Raw genomic sequence first — 17,487 nt, 5'->3', positions numbered from 1 at the left:
CCGATGGGACGTAGAATAGATGGTGACAGGTTGTTCTATTAAGGCACTCCATAGTGAAAAGGTCATTAGCTCGAAACCTCGTAGAAAAAATTTCAGCCATGCTAAGCGCTGGTTGGCCCGAACCGAGTATGATCACCGAGTAATTTTGACAACTTAGATGCCCCGATTCATGGCTACTCAAGCCACAAATTAAGCATGTTAGTCATTTCAAAACTCAAATTATCCACCCAACAAGAAAAATATAATTTACACAAAAAAAATAAAAATATTTCAATAAAATAAACTAAAATTATACCATTTTTAAATAAAAAATTAAAATATTCAACAAATATTTAAAACATCATAGGTTCATATAAAACATTTTTTTTAATATCATATAACCATTTTTGCGCTACATATTTAAAAGAAATCAATAAAACTAACACTATCTTAAACAAGGAGAGCTGCGACGCAGCGAGTCCCTGTGTCAAGTTGACTTAGCGTGGCGCACGAATGCAGAGATCATTTGCAGCATCTCAAGGCATATGACTAGCGTGCTGTTCTCTGGCCTGAATGTGCAAATCCTAGAGGCATTGATTTCTAATGGCCGACTAATGAAAATACTCTAAAGGCTAACTAGAGTTTATGGCACGTAAGGTTTTTAGGACGGACTCAAAACGGAAGAAATGACAGTCAAAGCCGAGTTTTTCACCCTATTATGCAAAGAGTCCTGCTTGAGCACTTGATATTCTGCAAAATCTACGGCATTCTCATATGAGCAGCAATGCTAAGAAACCAGGCCCATATGACCTAGCGTGCTGTTCTCATATGCAGCATCATAGATCCAACCCGGGCCCTGTGGCTGGCCAAAATCACTGAGAGGAGCTAATGAGAAGTCAGGAGCTGGCCTCAGTTCATCCATCTGCAACCTCCAGCAAAAATAAGAGAAAAAACACAGATTTAAAAATATATCCAACAGTTCAGTGTTTGGCTATATTGTTTGAAAATGTTATATTTCTGTACCATCTGATCATATTTTGGTTTTGAAAGTCATACCCAGCTTGGACCATTAACAGATGGCCCATCCCAGCCAATGTGAGCTACATGTCTAACATCTGTAGGATATCCAATCTCCATTTCATGATCCGTGGAAACTGCAGCAAATTAAAAACTCCAAGAAAGTTGATAAGTGCATGCATTTCACATGCAAATAAAAGGGGGAAATGCCTATTTGAAATAATATGGCTTGCCTGTGCCTATCTACCTTGGAATGATGGATAGTCAAGTTATTTACCAAATATATGGGAGAGAACTTTTAAGCCCTTTTTGAATCTCTGCCACTTTGTAGATGAATGAGACTTTGTCGATGATGAACTAAACACAGTGGTTCCAACTGGAGGTTGTTGAGAAGAGGACTCTTCTGGAGCTAGTTTAACATAGGCATGAAATGAACAATTAAAAGAATCAGCCAAATCGATGTCCTTAAATTACATTTACAACACTTAACATATGCACCATAGCTTACATTGAAAAACAGGAGAATTAGAAATCATGTTCCATGAAAGTCGAAAGAAGACAAAACTTCAGGGTCACTCATAAGAAGCAGGGATGCCAAAATTTTTGATGAAAAAATGATCATCAAATCATATATTAAATCAAAATATCTCTTTTACAGTGCAATTACCTCTAGAAAGAGATTTACTCTTGGCTGAAGAGCGTTTTGGCACGCTTTCGCAATTCAGTACTGATTTCTTTTGAGAACTTCCCTTAATTTGTGAAGCAGTTGACTCAGATTTGTCTCTCACTTGATCCTTGGTTGTAATTGTTACCGAAGAAGCACACTGAATAGTAAATGGTTTCACAGATTTCTGTATACGCTCTTTCATCTCATCTGCTGCATCTTTATCTCTAAAACCAAAGCCACGAAAACTTTCATTCTGCAAATCAATGAGTGCAACCGTTATCATAAATGAAAGCATTCCAGAGTCCAGACTAAGCATCCAAATGTTGATATCACAGATTTTACATGGAGCATTATGTGTATGTTAGAAACATTAGAAGAAAACCTTGAAAAAGGTAGTATCTACCTCTTGGCGAATTACAAAGAATCTCTCTACAGGAACACTAATTGCATCTGGCTTGCGCACTGTATGCTCAAAAAGGACTTGACCATCCTACAGTCATTCTCAAATTTTAAGTCAGAATCATTTAGGAAATAAGTATTTTCAATTAAATGTTGACGAACCATAAGCCTCAAGATTTTGTTTTATATGGACAACGTACTTTCAAATAAAAGAGATTCTACAGCACAGCAAGACTGTGAGTGATTCCAAAAGTGGCCAGACACCTGTTTTATCTTTAGGATGTAAGAGATTAAAAAAGGCATAGCCTATAACATTTAGGTCTATAACATATTTAGCTCCATGGAAGGCAAAGATAGAGGACATGCCAGAAACTGAACCAGCAGAAAGTTTTGTAGAACATAATATTAGAGAGTAAAAATAAGGCTAATAGTACTGGCGACATGAAAATTAATGGACCACAAACACAAAGTTGCAATTGCGAATCAAGATAACAAAACTTAAGAATTAGATAATAAAAAGAAGATTTACGAAACCAAGATATTAGAAACCATCAACAGGAACAATGTAGCACTTTAAGCGAACCTGGTCACTAGGGGCAAACTCTAATTTTGTAAAGCATTATCCAGAGGAATGGAAAGGCTTCCTATGCTGCTAGAATTAGAAAATATCAAAATCCCAGTATGATGCAAATTTCCACATAGTCAGTGTCTACTGGCTCTGTAGATATACTTCTCAGAAGTGCAAAATGGCAGAAATAACTCATAAAAATGGCTAATGAAAAGAAGCACCTAGAGAGCACAGTCAAGGAATGCGAGCAAAACAAGAAAACTAGTACACTAGTTTTAGAACCAAATCAGATATTTGATCTCGAATTAAAACTCACAAGCAAATCATTGAGTTGAAAATGAAGTACAGCGCCACCGAGTGGTTTCATGTGAAGTTCCCCCACAGTTCGACTGTTCTGCCAAGAAGCACTGCCTCGAGCTGCCTCGAACAAGGCCACTGGACACCTTGCCTGTGTAGAGTCCAACAATCATAAGTCAATTTCCCTCAGCAAGTTTCACCTTTGATATTTCAGTTTCTACATATATAAAAATTAATTACTACATTCAGTTTCCTGCATAATGAAGAACTTCAAGCAATGGCAAGGTGTCTTCTAACAAGGTTTTTATTTTTCAGAGGACCAGGCAGGAAGTCGCATGCATTGTGTTTGATATTGGTCACATTTAAAATCAAGACCAAAGTATGTCAATGTCAAAGTACTGAAAAGTGGGTCAGAGGAATTCTTAATAAAATTTTAGAGGAATTTTTAATAAGACTAAGTATATCTGAGGATGTAAATATCCGGAACAGAGGAAAACAAATGGTGTCGCTTTTTTATCACTGGTATAGATTGGCCAAAATATTGCCCTAACAGAACTGGTCATGTAAATACGATAGGTCATTTTAATGTCATAGAAAAGAAAACACAATTCACAAACTGGATCAATTCAGCACAAACAGAAATGGGAAAATATTGCGTACCTTGAATGTTTGGGCACAATTAATCATAATGTGAAAAGATCAAACAGGTTGCTGTAAAGTACAGCAAGAAAGCAGGTTTTCCATGATAATTGACTAGTCTGTCTCCCAACCTTGATAGGATTGCTATCCTTATAGGGTTATACAATTTCAGACAAAAATGCTACAGTTACCCTAAGATCCTCTACAGATAATTAAGAGAGACAAGGCTTCAAATAACCTTTCTCCCTCATCTAGTTTATTCATCTCAAACACAATACTGTCTTTTGATTCCACCGAATAATAGTTTAAGTCTGTTCTATATAAGAAAAATTGAACACCTTTATTGCTTATTTAAAATTTGCAGCATTATAAGGTCAGAGGTAGAAAATTGTCAGAAAGTTTACCCCGCAGATCAATGCATTTACTATTCCAAGCCTCTGAGGACAACCGATGAAAACTTCATTTCAGACACTTTACTAGCCCCAAAATTCTATGCTCGGAAACTACAGAGGGAAACCGAACCATGGAAACCCATATGCTTTCTGCGATTTTTAGAAGCACCCGCCATTTTAAAAGTTTACAGGTGGACCTGAGAAAATCAATACTTACCACATATGTCGGAGGCCACCCAAGAAACCCACCAAACGAACATGCAGCAAAACATAATCAACGAAATGACAGAATTTAAAACAGGAATTTTAACCCAACCTGGCAAAAACAAGAAAATATACTTACATGTATCTCAATATTATGGCCGGATCCTCCTCCGCTTGTCCAACAAAAGTAAGCTCTCAACTGTACCAGCTCTCAACTAAGAAACGACAATGCAACATCAAATTTCAAATTTAAATAAAAATAAGAAAATCAACCGATGTCAATAAAAATAAAAATGAAAGTCGAAACTTTTATCCACCTTGTGGGCCCTACATGACGGCCAAGTGCCTAACACCTATCTCCCTAGCATAACACATGCAAGCTATACAGCAGGCCAGATTGAAACCTGAAACCCGGGCACTGTAGCTGGGTGGAATACTACTACTCAAGTCCATCCTCTTCCTGGATTGAAGAAACCCACAAATGCATATTTGAAAAATCAATGGTTGCAGACCTAGACCTAGAGTGGAATCCTTTTCCATTGGAGGATGATTTCTTTGCCATCAGAAAGAAATGGCTCTGCGATTTCAATTCGAATGTGAAGAAGGCCATAGAGAAGGAGCCCTTCACCTTACCATTCGCAGGTTTCGACAGATCACAGGAGTACGTGGGGATTCATTCGCTATTCAAAGAATAGTAGAGAAAGCTCAGTTCCGTAGGGATGAATTCGTGAAGGACCTGGCTGATCGAATGACAGCGATGGAGATGAGTGTGGAAAAGCTCAAGGATTTGAAGGCCAAGAAGGAAACTAAACCTGAAAAAGCAAAGCCACTGCCATGTGCATGTACTGTGAAGAAGTCCTTAAAGCAAGAATGGAAGGGGGATAATGGTGTGAAGGGCAAGATTTCATACAAATGGGAAGAATCTAAGAATAAAGTCACCGATCCCATCACAATAACAATTCCTGGAGCGCGGCAGGGGGAGTTCAAAACCATTCGAGTTGAAAAATATACTGTTATCAATGATAACAAGTCTTCAGATGCTAAGATCCGAGTCATTCCACTTGAAGAAGGCGGTGGGAGCAGCAGTAGCAGCAGCAGACACAGCAGAAGGAGTTGTCTCCCCAGGATGCTGCTGTGATCATTCAGACCTGCTTTCGGGAATATCTGGTTCGTCGTTCCCAAAACCTTCGAAAGAATTGCGCTGAAGACAGTTGAAAAATGTGAGGCAGTCTAGGTTTTGAGATTTAGAATAGATTTCGAAATTTCAATTTTCGTTTATTTCTATGAAAATAACGGCGTTTTGTAACTCATCTTTGCCCATACGCTTATAGACGACCATAACGAACTATGGCGGTACTAATTTAAGTCAAACAGAAACTGAAATTTCTAGATGTGATTGAAGTACCTGATACTGTGAAGTAGGGAGCTTTTCAAGAGATGGGCGAACTTTCATTGTAGGCCTCGCTCAAAGTAGAAGAGCCCGTTCCCTCCATTTTCGATTCCTTCGGTTGAACCTATCGTCGAAGAAGAGGTAATTCTTTCACAGAAAGTATTTGAAGTGAGCTGTGGCACGTAGGTATTTACATAACTATTCACCACACCCAAACGCCTCAAGGTCTCATCGAAGAAACGAGACACGCAGTAGATTTCACAAGGATCTGTGCAGAAGCTGTGATGGGCTTCATAGCTTGTGGCCACGGACGAAGATGAACAGAACAGACCCTGTCGAGGCTCTGAGAAAAACCAGAACGGGGTTTTGAGCACAGAGGTGTTGATATTGGGGCCTCTGCTGATGCACCTGAATCAATTGGATCAACGGAGGCTAGGTGAAATGCGGGTGATACCTTTGCTTTCGACTCTAGTGGTGCTCCGGCCCCCCGCCTTCGCTAGAACAAGGACCCTGTCGAGGCTCTGAGAAAAACCAGAAGAATGAAACTGTCGAGGGGTTTTGCGCACAGAGGTGTTGATATTGGGGCCTCTGCTGAGCCGGTAGGCGGACACCTCCCGCCATGCAACCCTTTACCATATGGCGGACACCTGCACAACAGGGACTAACAAACCTTACCATATGTATGCCGTTCGGATATCATACGAAATAACATTAAACATTAGCCAATTAATCTTAGCATTAAGAGCAAACCGCTAACGGTCAGGCCCTGTTCATTGTGCCTAAATAGCAATTTAGGCTATGGTCGGGCCTCTTCCGCCTCGGGAAGAGGCCAAATAAGATGGCGAAGGTAAAGTCAACTCAAGTCAACTCCAAACTTTACAATATAAATGCAAATAACATACGAAAAGTTTGCAAATTAATGCTAACTGGGCTCCGAACGGTTACTATAGTCCCTGCCGGATGCCAGATGGCAGGGACTAAAAAACGCTAAACTCAAATCTCACCATGAGCAAGTATCAAACTAACTTCATATGGTTTGTTCGGCAAGTCGAACTCTGCTATTACACTTCTATTGTTGGGACCCACTCAACACCTCTGAAAACTTTGCACCCTCCGTTGTTGCTTTTGGGACCCACTCAACATAATTTAATGATCAATTTCCTCATTAGAAAGTTTGGCCATTTGTATGTTCGGAGGCTAAACCTCTGAAAACTCTGCACCCTCCGTTGATATAAATCGAGTATTTATAAAAGGTTACCAACTTTAAGTATGTGCATAAGAAACATGGGAATACATATGAAACATGAAATCCTTCTTATGAGCTGCCACTCAACATTAAGCCGTGCACTGAACATTGAAAATTAGAAACTATATTAACATGTAACCAAATGGGAGACATTTTATCATCGATATTCTTTGTTGGAAATGTAATATACCGATCTAAAAACAACAGAATAACAATGATGACAAATAATTAACGAGAACCTTCTATGTAGCACAACGAAAGCTTGAACTTGCATCTCATTTTATTAAATTATTGAAAAACACACCATACATACAAACATGATGTAAGCAATGCAACAACTATGATGTAAATGGATGTGTTTATGGTGTGAATTGGAAGATGAGGGACTGCTTACTACACATATCAACACATTATGTAACTTTACTCCACAACAATATGTAACTTTACTCTACAACAATAAGTCCAGTATGACATCTTCATACTGAATGAGATCTTAGCCAAAGATTTTAATGGATTTGGGTTGAGGAGGTTGGGGTTCAGGCTATTTTGGTAGTATCATAGTGAGCAACCCATTTTCCATGCTTGCCTTCATTTCATCCACCTTTGTATTCTCTGATAGTAAAAAACACCAAATGAATTTTTCATGGGATCACTCAGTGCGGTGCCATTCATCATTGTTGTGGTGACTGAATAATTTATGGAACTTAAGCGAATTAAAAAGGCATCAAGACAAGCTCATCCTCGTAACGAAGTTGGGGGCTACCATTATTCCAGTTTATTACAATATCAATCCAATGCGGAGAGAATATGGGTTGTATGTTGAAGCCTTGTGCAATCTAGAAAAGAAGATGACATTCGACTCTCAAACTTTTGAAAATTAGAGACAAGTTCTACCTCATATTGCAGTTTTCACTGGTTTTGAGTTGGAGGCTTCTAATGGGTAAAAATTCTAAAGCCCCTTCTCCGAATGAGTTTAAATTAGATAAATCGGTATATTATGCTTTAAGGAATGTCTGTCACTTCCTTTATTTATTTGTACTGAATCATCATAATAAGGGACGAGGTGGATATTTTTGAGTCAAAAATTAATAGATTTTGAAGATATAATGTTATTGTATCAACAGTGACACAAAGGGGAGGTCAAGATTGTGGGGATTGCATAGAAAGGCTATTGAACCAAGACCCCCTTTATTATCTTTCAAAACTACGCGACAATTGGAGTTCAACATAATCCCTCAGATAATCCTAGATGCACTTCTCCCTTTAAGATGTCCTGGGCACTAGTCTACACTCAATCCAGAGGTTGTCTCTAGGAAGATTTCTATATCTCCTAACGCACTTGTGCTACAGGTGCTAGAAAAAGAGACAACATCTTTTTAGTGTCATTGTCGGGGAACGGATTAGAATATTTTTCCCTAGGTATGACAAATATTTACATTCCTTATGTCAAGTGAGAAAGGGAAGTGTGGGTTGAAGATCTCTCACCTTGGCTACTCCACTATCTGAATTTCATTATAAACACCATGGCGACTCCACTATCTAAATATTAATTGTAAACACTATGATGACTACACTGTCAAGACATGGAGGAGAAGATAGAAGATATTGAGAGGTTAATAAAGAACTTCTTTTATAGACTGACAAAACTGGAGTTAAAAAGTATAAACCGAGATAACTTCTAGGCTTCTAATCCATGTTTAAATCCCCAATATAGAAGGCCTCCCCTATAGATATTGCAAGGTGAGAATAAAGAACAACAATATCACACTCATTCTCTAATATATATAGAATATTATCTGGAGAAACAGACACCAGATGCAAATAAAGTTCAGGGAAACTTATGTTCCTCTTTCTCCAATAAAGAACAAGAACTCATAGCATATGAAGAGGAGGAGGATATTGATGCAACACTGAAAGCCAATGAGATCGATAATTATTGTAAACAGTTCGTTGATCTCACGCAAGCTCAGCTGCACAAGAAATACTACCTGAGGTCATATGGAAAGAGATCAAGAGGACAAGATCAAAATGAAGGTACTCCTTCCCTAGAGCCTCCTAAGTGAACTGATAAGGGAAAGGGGCCTTTAGATCCTATTTTCCTTAAGCCTGAAGCCCTCAAAGAAGAGAAGTCGCCCTCCCCCTCCAAGCCCATCAATAAAGAAATAGAGCCAAGTAGTGTCAGTGGCTACCCCAACCAAGAAGATATTGGTCAAGGGACTATTCAAGAAATCGAGGCTGTAATTTTCTCTCATCGGGTCCATGATCCAATTACTGACTACATGGCATCTTTCTTTGGCCTGCAACAATATTACTCAATTCCAAGCCCAATTAGAATGTTCATGGAGGATATTAAAAGAGTCAAGCATCAACAATCAAGTTGGGGGCACATATCAAAATTTTGTCAGAAAATTTTTCAAGGTGCATACTTGTTTTGATTTTTGAATTCCAGCAGCATGGAGGCATTAGGTCCAACACCCAAATGCTGACCTGGTACCATTGGAGGGTTGAACTCACTTAGGTGAATTGATGCCCAGTACATAAGTAGGAGTTGTATATAAATAAGCTCATTAGCTGAGAATTTATTTTCCAGTTGTTAGAATTTACTTTTATGCATTTTAGTTGGATGAGGAAAGGACTCCCAGCAAATAAATTTCCATGGAGATTTTTCTGGTTTTATAGATTCATTATATTTTTGACTCCATGCCCAATGGTGAAGGCTACTAGTCTATAGGTTCTCAGCACCTTGCCAGCAAGGCATTGTCCCCAGTTGGAGCCAATGTTGTCACTCACTGCAAAATTTGTTTTCAACTGACCAATGTACAAAAGAACAGAAAAGTTTTCAGCCATCTTTCAAGCCACAAAAGCCCTCAAATCTAAATTGGACCCCCTCAAATGGATAGTTCTTGGAATTGTCTTTCCAATTGTATGTGAACTCCTCAAGTGGACTCTAGAATATAAAGTTAGAATAGATTGAAGTTTCCCTTTTGAAAACTAGAAAACAAGGAGAAAATGCCTAAGGGTAAAATCCTGGGTCTCGGCATATCGACGATCCCGCACATCTGTGATCCTGCACATTGGCGATCCCGCATATCAGAGGTCCAAGGCATTAGAACATCAAGAGCTTGACGCATCACAATCGGCATTCAAACATGTGACAACCTTTTAAAGTTGCGATGTCACATGAAGTTCTGATTGCGATTAAATTCGTCAGGATTGAGCCTCTAATGTTAAAGCGTCAGGAAAGTCCAAAGAAGCATTTACAAAGGAATTCAATTGCAAAACCAGAAGAGGGCATGCCTTTTTTCTCTCCTTTAGTGGGCCATGTGGCTGAATATGATTGGTTCTGAAAAGGGATGCATGGTGGCTCATTTCACCTTGACGTGGCAATATGGTGGACACGTGGCATGTTGAATTGGAATTTTCAGGTTCGATGGGGACATATCCAGGTGACATGTGTCACCACTTAGGAAGTGCCATGTGGAAATAATGATGTCACGCATCGGAGATCGATGGTTGCAAGGTGTTGTGCCTCAAAAGGAAATCACCAATTGAAAACCTCCGATTGGGGGGCTGGCCTACAGTCACGAGGAGCGCCAAATAACCAAGGGTTAAGTAGAAAAGGTGATCGGAGTGCAGCGATCGGCGAAGTGAAGTGTTGTGCACCAAATTTAAATCGCTGAATTGGAAATCTTAGATTGAAAACCTTCGATATAGGGGTTGGCCTATGGTCACGGGAAGAGCCGAAGAACCAATAGCTAAGCAAAAAAGGTGATCAATGTTTGTTGTTTCATGAATCCTGTTCAGTGTGAAGTCCCGATTTGCCAAGCTCCAATATTTGATTAAGCACCCAGTCATAGCCCCAAGTCATATGAAGAAAAAGTATTGAAAGGGATCAAAGAAAAGGGGCCTAAGTGGATTGAAACTCGTTGTTTCGCAATGTTTTACAGTGTTAAGTGCCCATACTAGAGAATCCCCGATATCGCACCATGGTTATTTTATGAGGCGTGTCGCATTCCAATAACATGGTACAGAGCTTTGAAGGTGTATGGGTTAGCAACTGCAGTGTTAAATGAAAGCATGGAGCGGTGGTAAATCAATATGGGGCTCAGGGAAGACTTAATGCCTCAACATGGAGCTCCACTGAGTCATACAATGCAAGACTGCCAGATCTATCTCCACTTCTACTCTATGACAAGCCAACACAATTGATCACTACCAACTCTAGAGAGTGGTGAAGCCAGACAATTAAGGCGAAAGCGACATGCAAACTGGTTGGATCATTGAGGTAGAGACGTGGCCTAAGCAGAGGCCATAACAGAGACATTTGGGAGATATTTTCCTCCCATCATCATTGTGTTTTCCTTTTTCTTATTATTATGTTTATTTTGTAATTTCTATATTTTCAAGAATGAAATCAAATCCGAATCAAATAATTTTGGGCAATAGCCTTTGCATGCCGAGACAGCTAGTCTATCAGACAAAGGGAGCTTAGGCTACGATATTTTTTAATTGATTGCTAAAGCTTTCGCTTTCCTTATAAATAGAGGTAAGAAATACTAATGGAGCTTCTAGGATTCTGCACTTGCAGCGGTCCAAATTTTGTGATTCCACTTTAGTTCTAATTGCATGTTCATGAGGGACTCGAGCAATGTATGGCTAAATGTAACGGACTAGTATATTGGACTCATTTTGAGGATTGATGAAACTCTTTGGTGATTCCAATCATGGTTGTAAGTAGTAGGTTGTCCCCTCTGTAAATCTCATTTCATGTATGTTTCTCTTCTACTAAAGTTGTGTAATGAAGTTGTCGGTCTCATTCTCTCATGGTTATATGTATGCTGCTAAGTAGTAACAGTACCTGTGTCATTTAAAGATTTACTTATGTACCTTTAAGAGCACAAATTTACATATGCTGATTAGTGATAAGTGTACCCATGAGCTATAGAACATGAAACCTTAATTCGTGTTTCGCAATTCTTGTCATTCCATCTCTTCTGCTTTCCATCCTTTTGTCGAAACATTGCTACTTTGGATTTTGACTTGTTTACATCCCTATGCATATATTTCCTTCATTTATCTCATCCTCCTCCTCTCCACCTTTACTACAACTTCAATATTAAGCTGCTCATTGTTGTGTGTCGACCATCAGGAGAAGACATCCCTCTTTGAGATCAGCGAGATTCACCCCCTGTATTTGGATCCATGTATCTGCTTGAGTTCACCTTGATGAAAGACTATTGAACCAAGCCCCCCTTTATTATCTTTCAAAACTACGTGACAATTGGAGTTCAACATAATCCCTAAGAGAATCCTAAATGCACTTCTCTCTTTCAGATGTCCTAGGCACTAGTCTACAATCAACCCAGAGGTTGTATCTAGGAATCTTTATATATGTCCTGAAGCACCTGTGCTACATGTGCTAGAAAAAGTGACAACATCAATTGTCTTTCAATAGAAAATTCTTGAAAACTCAATGAAACCAGATTGGCAGTGAATGTTCTGAGTTCATTCAAGCTTGAATTACATATTTATATGTCATACTCTGGCCTCTTGTAATTCTTATCATGATATCGGGATTTTGACCTCCAATAGGTGTGAATAATTATTGTTGCTTTATTAATGACTTAGGATCAGGCTTCATAACTAACAGTAGTGTACCCAGAGAATAAAACACTCCCAGGTTGAGATGTATGAGAGAGCTTGAAATATTTCGCAAACCCCAAATCTAATCCAAGTCTAGTTCCATCCCTTGGATCGCATGCCAAAGGCCTTCCATGCTTCACTTCAATGCCCTAGAATTCCATGTCAATGGATAAAATATGTTCTGCTCCTTTCCACAAATTTGTGGTTTTGCAACTTCTTATTCCTGCAATTCTTCCTCTGGAACAAGCGTCATTCCATGCTGATAATCATGTTTCCATATTTTTAAATGTTTCTATGCCATTTGGCTATCAAATAATACCTAGCGATTTTCCTTTTGGGTGTTCTGTGTGCGGTGTTGGAGTATATACATGCATATAAATCAATTCCTCCCTTCCATGTGGGATAAACTCCACAATATATATATATATATATATATATATATATATATATATATATATTGTGGAGTTTATCCCACATGGAAGGGAGGAATTGATTTATATGCATGTATATACTCCAACACCTTCAATACTATTAAACACTTTGTGCACATACTTGCAGCCCTTGTGGAATCCTCCCTCGTGGCTTGACTTGGCACTTGAACGAAAGCCTGTAAATGTTGTGTTGATGTTTGGTGTAGATTCTTATGTTGATAAGTTGGCTTATGGACTTAGCTCGTGGCCCTAAGAGGTAAAAACCCCTGTCAAAAACTCGAGAGCCAAAATTAGCTCAAGAAACATTTTATTGTTTGCCAAGCACACGACTTTTATTTTATCAAACCAGTAATTTCTTGATTGCCAAGCACACGACTTTTATTTTATCACACCAGTAATCAACTTGTTGTTCCTCATTCCCTGTTTCTGGCTTGGTGAAAGTGGCGCTATGAAATTACTTGGCAGTGCCCATGAGCTTGCAAATTTTTTTCATAGTGCTAACAACTAGCTCCAATGGGGATATTGTCTCCCCCGGAGGCAATAAAGAACATGTAGACCATGTGCCCGATCCATTGGGTTGTTCCCAACCTGTAACCCTACAAAATGACCTTTGTAACCTTTACATTCTGCAACTGAAAAATCGTGTAAGAAATGCTCAAACTATGAGCTTATTCGCACCCCATCCTACGCTAACCTGTTAAAACATCTCTGCAAAGTCAAGTGATATCAAAAATCCAATGTAACCATGAAAAGAAATGGTTGTTTGATTTATTTTTGCTCTCATTTTTTAAACCTGGTAACTCAAACTCCAGGTGAACTTGATATGCATAATCCATAAACAACACAAAATCCAGTTTTGCTAATGATTCCAACAGAATTGCCAAAGGATCTTCAAAATCATGAAGGATCTTCTCTTTTTAATGAGCAAAATTGAAAAGACAAACTTCATCCTTTAATGTTTTTTGTTTCATGTCTTTGTAGAAACCTCATGCTGATTTTCATATGGAATAACAATAGTTTTCTTGATTATGTCTTCATTCACATCATTCGCAAGAAAAGGTTCTGAATGCTCGTGGACAACTTCAAATGAAGCGGCCACTACTTATATAATTGATTCCTCATGTGGCTCAAATATTTCTGAAAATGAATTTTTAGGTACTCAAACCGGAACAATATCATCTTGACTTTGAAAAGAATCAAGTAAAACAAATTCTTGCACATCATTTCCTTGCCTAAAGTTTTCATCATGAAATAGTTCACTGCCTAAAGTTTTCGCATTTTCAAAATTATGTTTTTCATAAGCTTCTTCTTGAAGTATAATTTCTTGACAATTTTCATCCTTGTCTTCACCGTTTAAAATTTTCAAAACTGATTGGACTTCCTCAATCTCTAGGGAAGGAAAATGAAGGCTAGGGTTCTGCCCTTTCTCATCTATAATCAAGGGGCGATACAAAGACCTTCTATGATTTCCTCATCAATAAGCTCCTTGTCACCATAAACATATTATAAGTACTGAATAAAGTCTTCACAATATTCACAACAATTTTGGAATAGTGACAAAAAAAAGGATGAGACTCCCCATTATACTCAGTGAATACTGTGTAGAAATCTTTAAGAGAGTATAATACTGTGTAGAAATCTTTAAGAGAGTATAAGCTACCTAGTTTTAAACCCTCATATCATGATCTAGTTTTGTCTACCAAGGTAGCGATAAACATTTTCATTAAACAATCCTCATGAAACTTAATCCCAAGATTATGTATATGTCTATGAAACTTGATTAAATGTAGAACAAACTTATCTCCTTCTTGATCACTAAACTTTGGGAGATAAGTTTGCCTGTCTATGTGAGGCAAATAGTTTGGGTAACCAGGAACATGAAAGCAGTTCATGGGAGCATACCTCATAGATCTATAAGCCTCCATGGAAGCCATCTTCGTATTGTGGAGTCGCCAGTGACACTTTCAATTCTGGATTTCGCTGACAATGGAGTCACAAGGTGAATGATGTACAACCTCTCTTATGTGTATGATTTCTGTCCACCATCAGGAACCAGATCTGAAACAATAGTAATAGGTTCTAGGAAGATGAGTCGCTCTTCCCCAGCGTGGTCGCCAAGATGCTAACACTCAAAACGTTTTCTTGGCTATGAGAGAGAAATTCCTAAGGTATGCTTTTCAAACCAATCTTGTAGATTGAAGGCTAACCCCTTCAATCTAGAGAGGAATCTTTCTGACAACCTAATCACTAAGTTTAGGCACTAGTTATATATTCAAATAATGGCTAGATCTTCAGTAGGGTTATGTTGAAATGGGGTTTGGTTGGGCAAGAGAGAGACAGTCCATTAGGTGATAGAGTTAGGTACATGAAAATTAAAAAAATATGGAAGGCACTGGTTGTATGATCAATGATTGACAAAAGCAAGATAGGCATCACTTTCTTAGACATAACGACATATTTCGCTGAAAGTTGAATGGAGAAAACAATCTAGTACAGTAGAGCACCAAACAAGGGTGAATTCTACAATAAAAGACAAAAGTGAAAGCGTTTGAATATATGAAATAAAGCTTCTAAATATATAAATTCTATTTCATTTAACTTTATTCAAAATACTAGAAGATAATACATTCAATAAATTCAATGAGAAAGAAAACACATAACCATTAAAAAAAATACCATCACATTAATATTTATGTCAAAATCAAGTACCTCTTATCTTAAACAATCTTTATTAATATCTGTAAAACTAATACAAAAGTGCCAAGGAGTCTAGCCTTCATGTCTGAACCTCCTCAAATTACAAGAGTCTTGCTTAAACAACAAAAATAATCTTTAAACTACTTCCTAGTGTGCTGTCAAATGAAATATGATACAGTCATAATGATGAGCTTAAAAATAGACAAGTTGCAAAGTGTTTTGAGTTATAGGTGTCGCTGGGGTTGTTAGAATCATTTTCAGAATCTCTTGGCTGCCAAGTGTTCATTAGACTGCCAGCTATGGTCCTTTGGAGGCTAAAATAGTCAAAAGATCTGCTACCGAATCAGAGTTGATGAACTGTTTTTATGTATGAATGTGGACGTTAATAGAAGAAAATCCTTTTCTCTATAAACAACTACACCATTACATGAATGCTCACACATTTACTAACACATTTACTAACATATCTTTTGTAATTTATTTAAAATGAAAAAATGGTAACATTTTTACTCATCCCGTTTATCCGTCCGATCTTTATTACTAAAATCAACCACTCATATTTCAAAAGAAAGTGTCAAACATGTGAGGGTTTCATGTACGGCATTTCAAATAGTTATGATGTGTTTTCGAAGAGGTGCAATTTATTTTAATCTTTAGAATGAGATAGTTATGATTTGTTTTCGAAGAGGTACAATTTATTTTAATCTTTAGAATAATCTTTAGAATGAGATGGAGTAAATGAGAAAAAAATTTCGGAAAGAAAAAGCATAATTGTATTATATCGAGACTATATAAAGGTTCCAGATAGTACATTGTCAAGCTTTTGAAGCTGGAAAGTCTAATACATAAGGAACAAAAACTAGAGGATGAATCTCTCTATGAAGGAAAAGGCGATTTGTGTTGTTGCACATCAAAAACAGTTAAAAGTTGATTATACACCACAAGCGGATTCTAGGATGAAATTCAGAGATTGTTTAAAATCATTTATATACCATACATATGCCATGATAAAACAAAAAGGATGAAAATAGCAGACTTGAAGATAATGAAAGGAGATTAAAAGCCAGGGATAGAGAAATCCTGTATGATAAAGGATTCCTCGCCATATATTACCTTCATGGACCAGGTACCTGTTCCTAGTAGAAGACCCTCCTTTGACACGATGTCCGCTTGTTGGTTCTGAACCCTGAAAATGTGTTGAATGGAGCAATCTCTCATAAGTCCCCAAAAAACATAATCATGTCCATCCAATCTGCGAGGTGTGGGCTCCTGATATGGCATGTTCCTTTGACATGATTGACCATGATCTTGGAGTCCCCAAAAATTGAAATGGGCTGTATATCAAAAAAAATACAGAAAGCAAGAAGACCCTGCAAGGGCCCTCGCCTCAGCCATGCTATTAGTGCCCTTACCTACATTCCCAGAAATACAATATTGAAGATTCTCATCCATTATAATGTGTATCCCGCAGCCACCAGAGTTTTGCTGAGCAGCGCCATCAAAAAAGCCCCTTGGGGTCCTAGAGAGAAAATCTTCTTGCACATTTTGTTGACAGGTTTCGATTTGGGTTGCTTTTTCTGAACAGAATCATAGATGGATATGATATGTTGTAAAATATCCTTGAGAGGCTCTTTCACTTCTTTGAAGATTTTTCTGTTCCTCCACCTCCATGCACACCATAGGACGATAATAATGAAAGATCTCCATGAATCTCTCTGCCCACTCCACCATTCAAAAGTTGCATGTGTTGAAGCATAAGAAACAAGAGCGAAGCCATATAATATTGCCAAATCATGCCATATTTGCTGAATAGATTGGCATTGGAAGAACATATGAAAATTGGTTTCCTCTTCTGATTCGCACATTTGGCATCTGCTCGGCCCATGCCACTTCCTTTTCTTCAGATTCTCCCAGATTT

The 17,487-nt window shown here is 38.1% G+C and overlaps 1 protein-coding gene across 1 annotated transcript; it reads right to left on the bottom strand.

Moving 5' to 3' along the window:
* Window positions 1-504: 504 nt before the first annotated feature.
* On the bottom strand, window positions 505-4,206 carry LOC149181313 (uncharacterized). The gene is made up of 7 exons (XM_089418301.1): window positions 4,176-4,206; window positions 2,947-3,078; window positions 2,067-2,153; window positions 1,664-1,916; window positions 1,274-1,405; window positions 1,036-1,133; window positions 505-901 (listed from the first exon to the last, which is right to left on the bottom strand). The coding sequence occupies exons 2-7, from the start codon at window positions 2,995-2,997 to the stop codon at window positions 767-769; spliced, it is 756 nt and encodes a 251-aa protein (XP_089274427.1). The 5' UTR covers window positions 2,998-3,078; window positions 4,176-4,206; the 3' UTR covers window positions 505-766.
* Window positions 4,207-17,487: the final 13,281 nt, after the last annotated feature.

Source organism: Pinus tabuliformis, chromosome 3_2 (genome assembly GCF_031772625.1).
Source record: "Pinus tabuliformis cultivar Carrire ecotype Pingquan chromosome 3_2, CPIR1, whole genome shotgun sequence".
Classification (NCBI taxonomy): Eukaryota; Viridiplantae; Streptophyta; class Pinopsida; order Pinales; family Pinaceae; genus Pinus; species Pinus tabuliformis.
The sequence above is the reverse complement of the archived record's forward strand: the minus strand, read 5'-3'. Positions and strand labels throughout refer to the sequence as shown.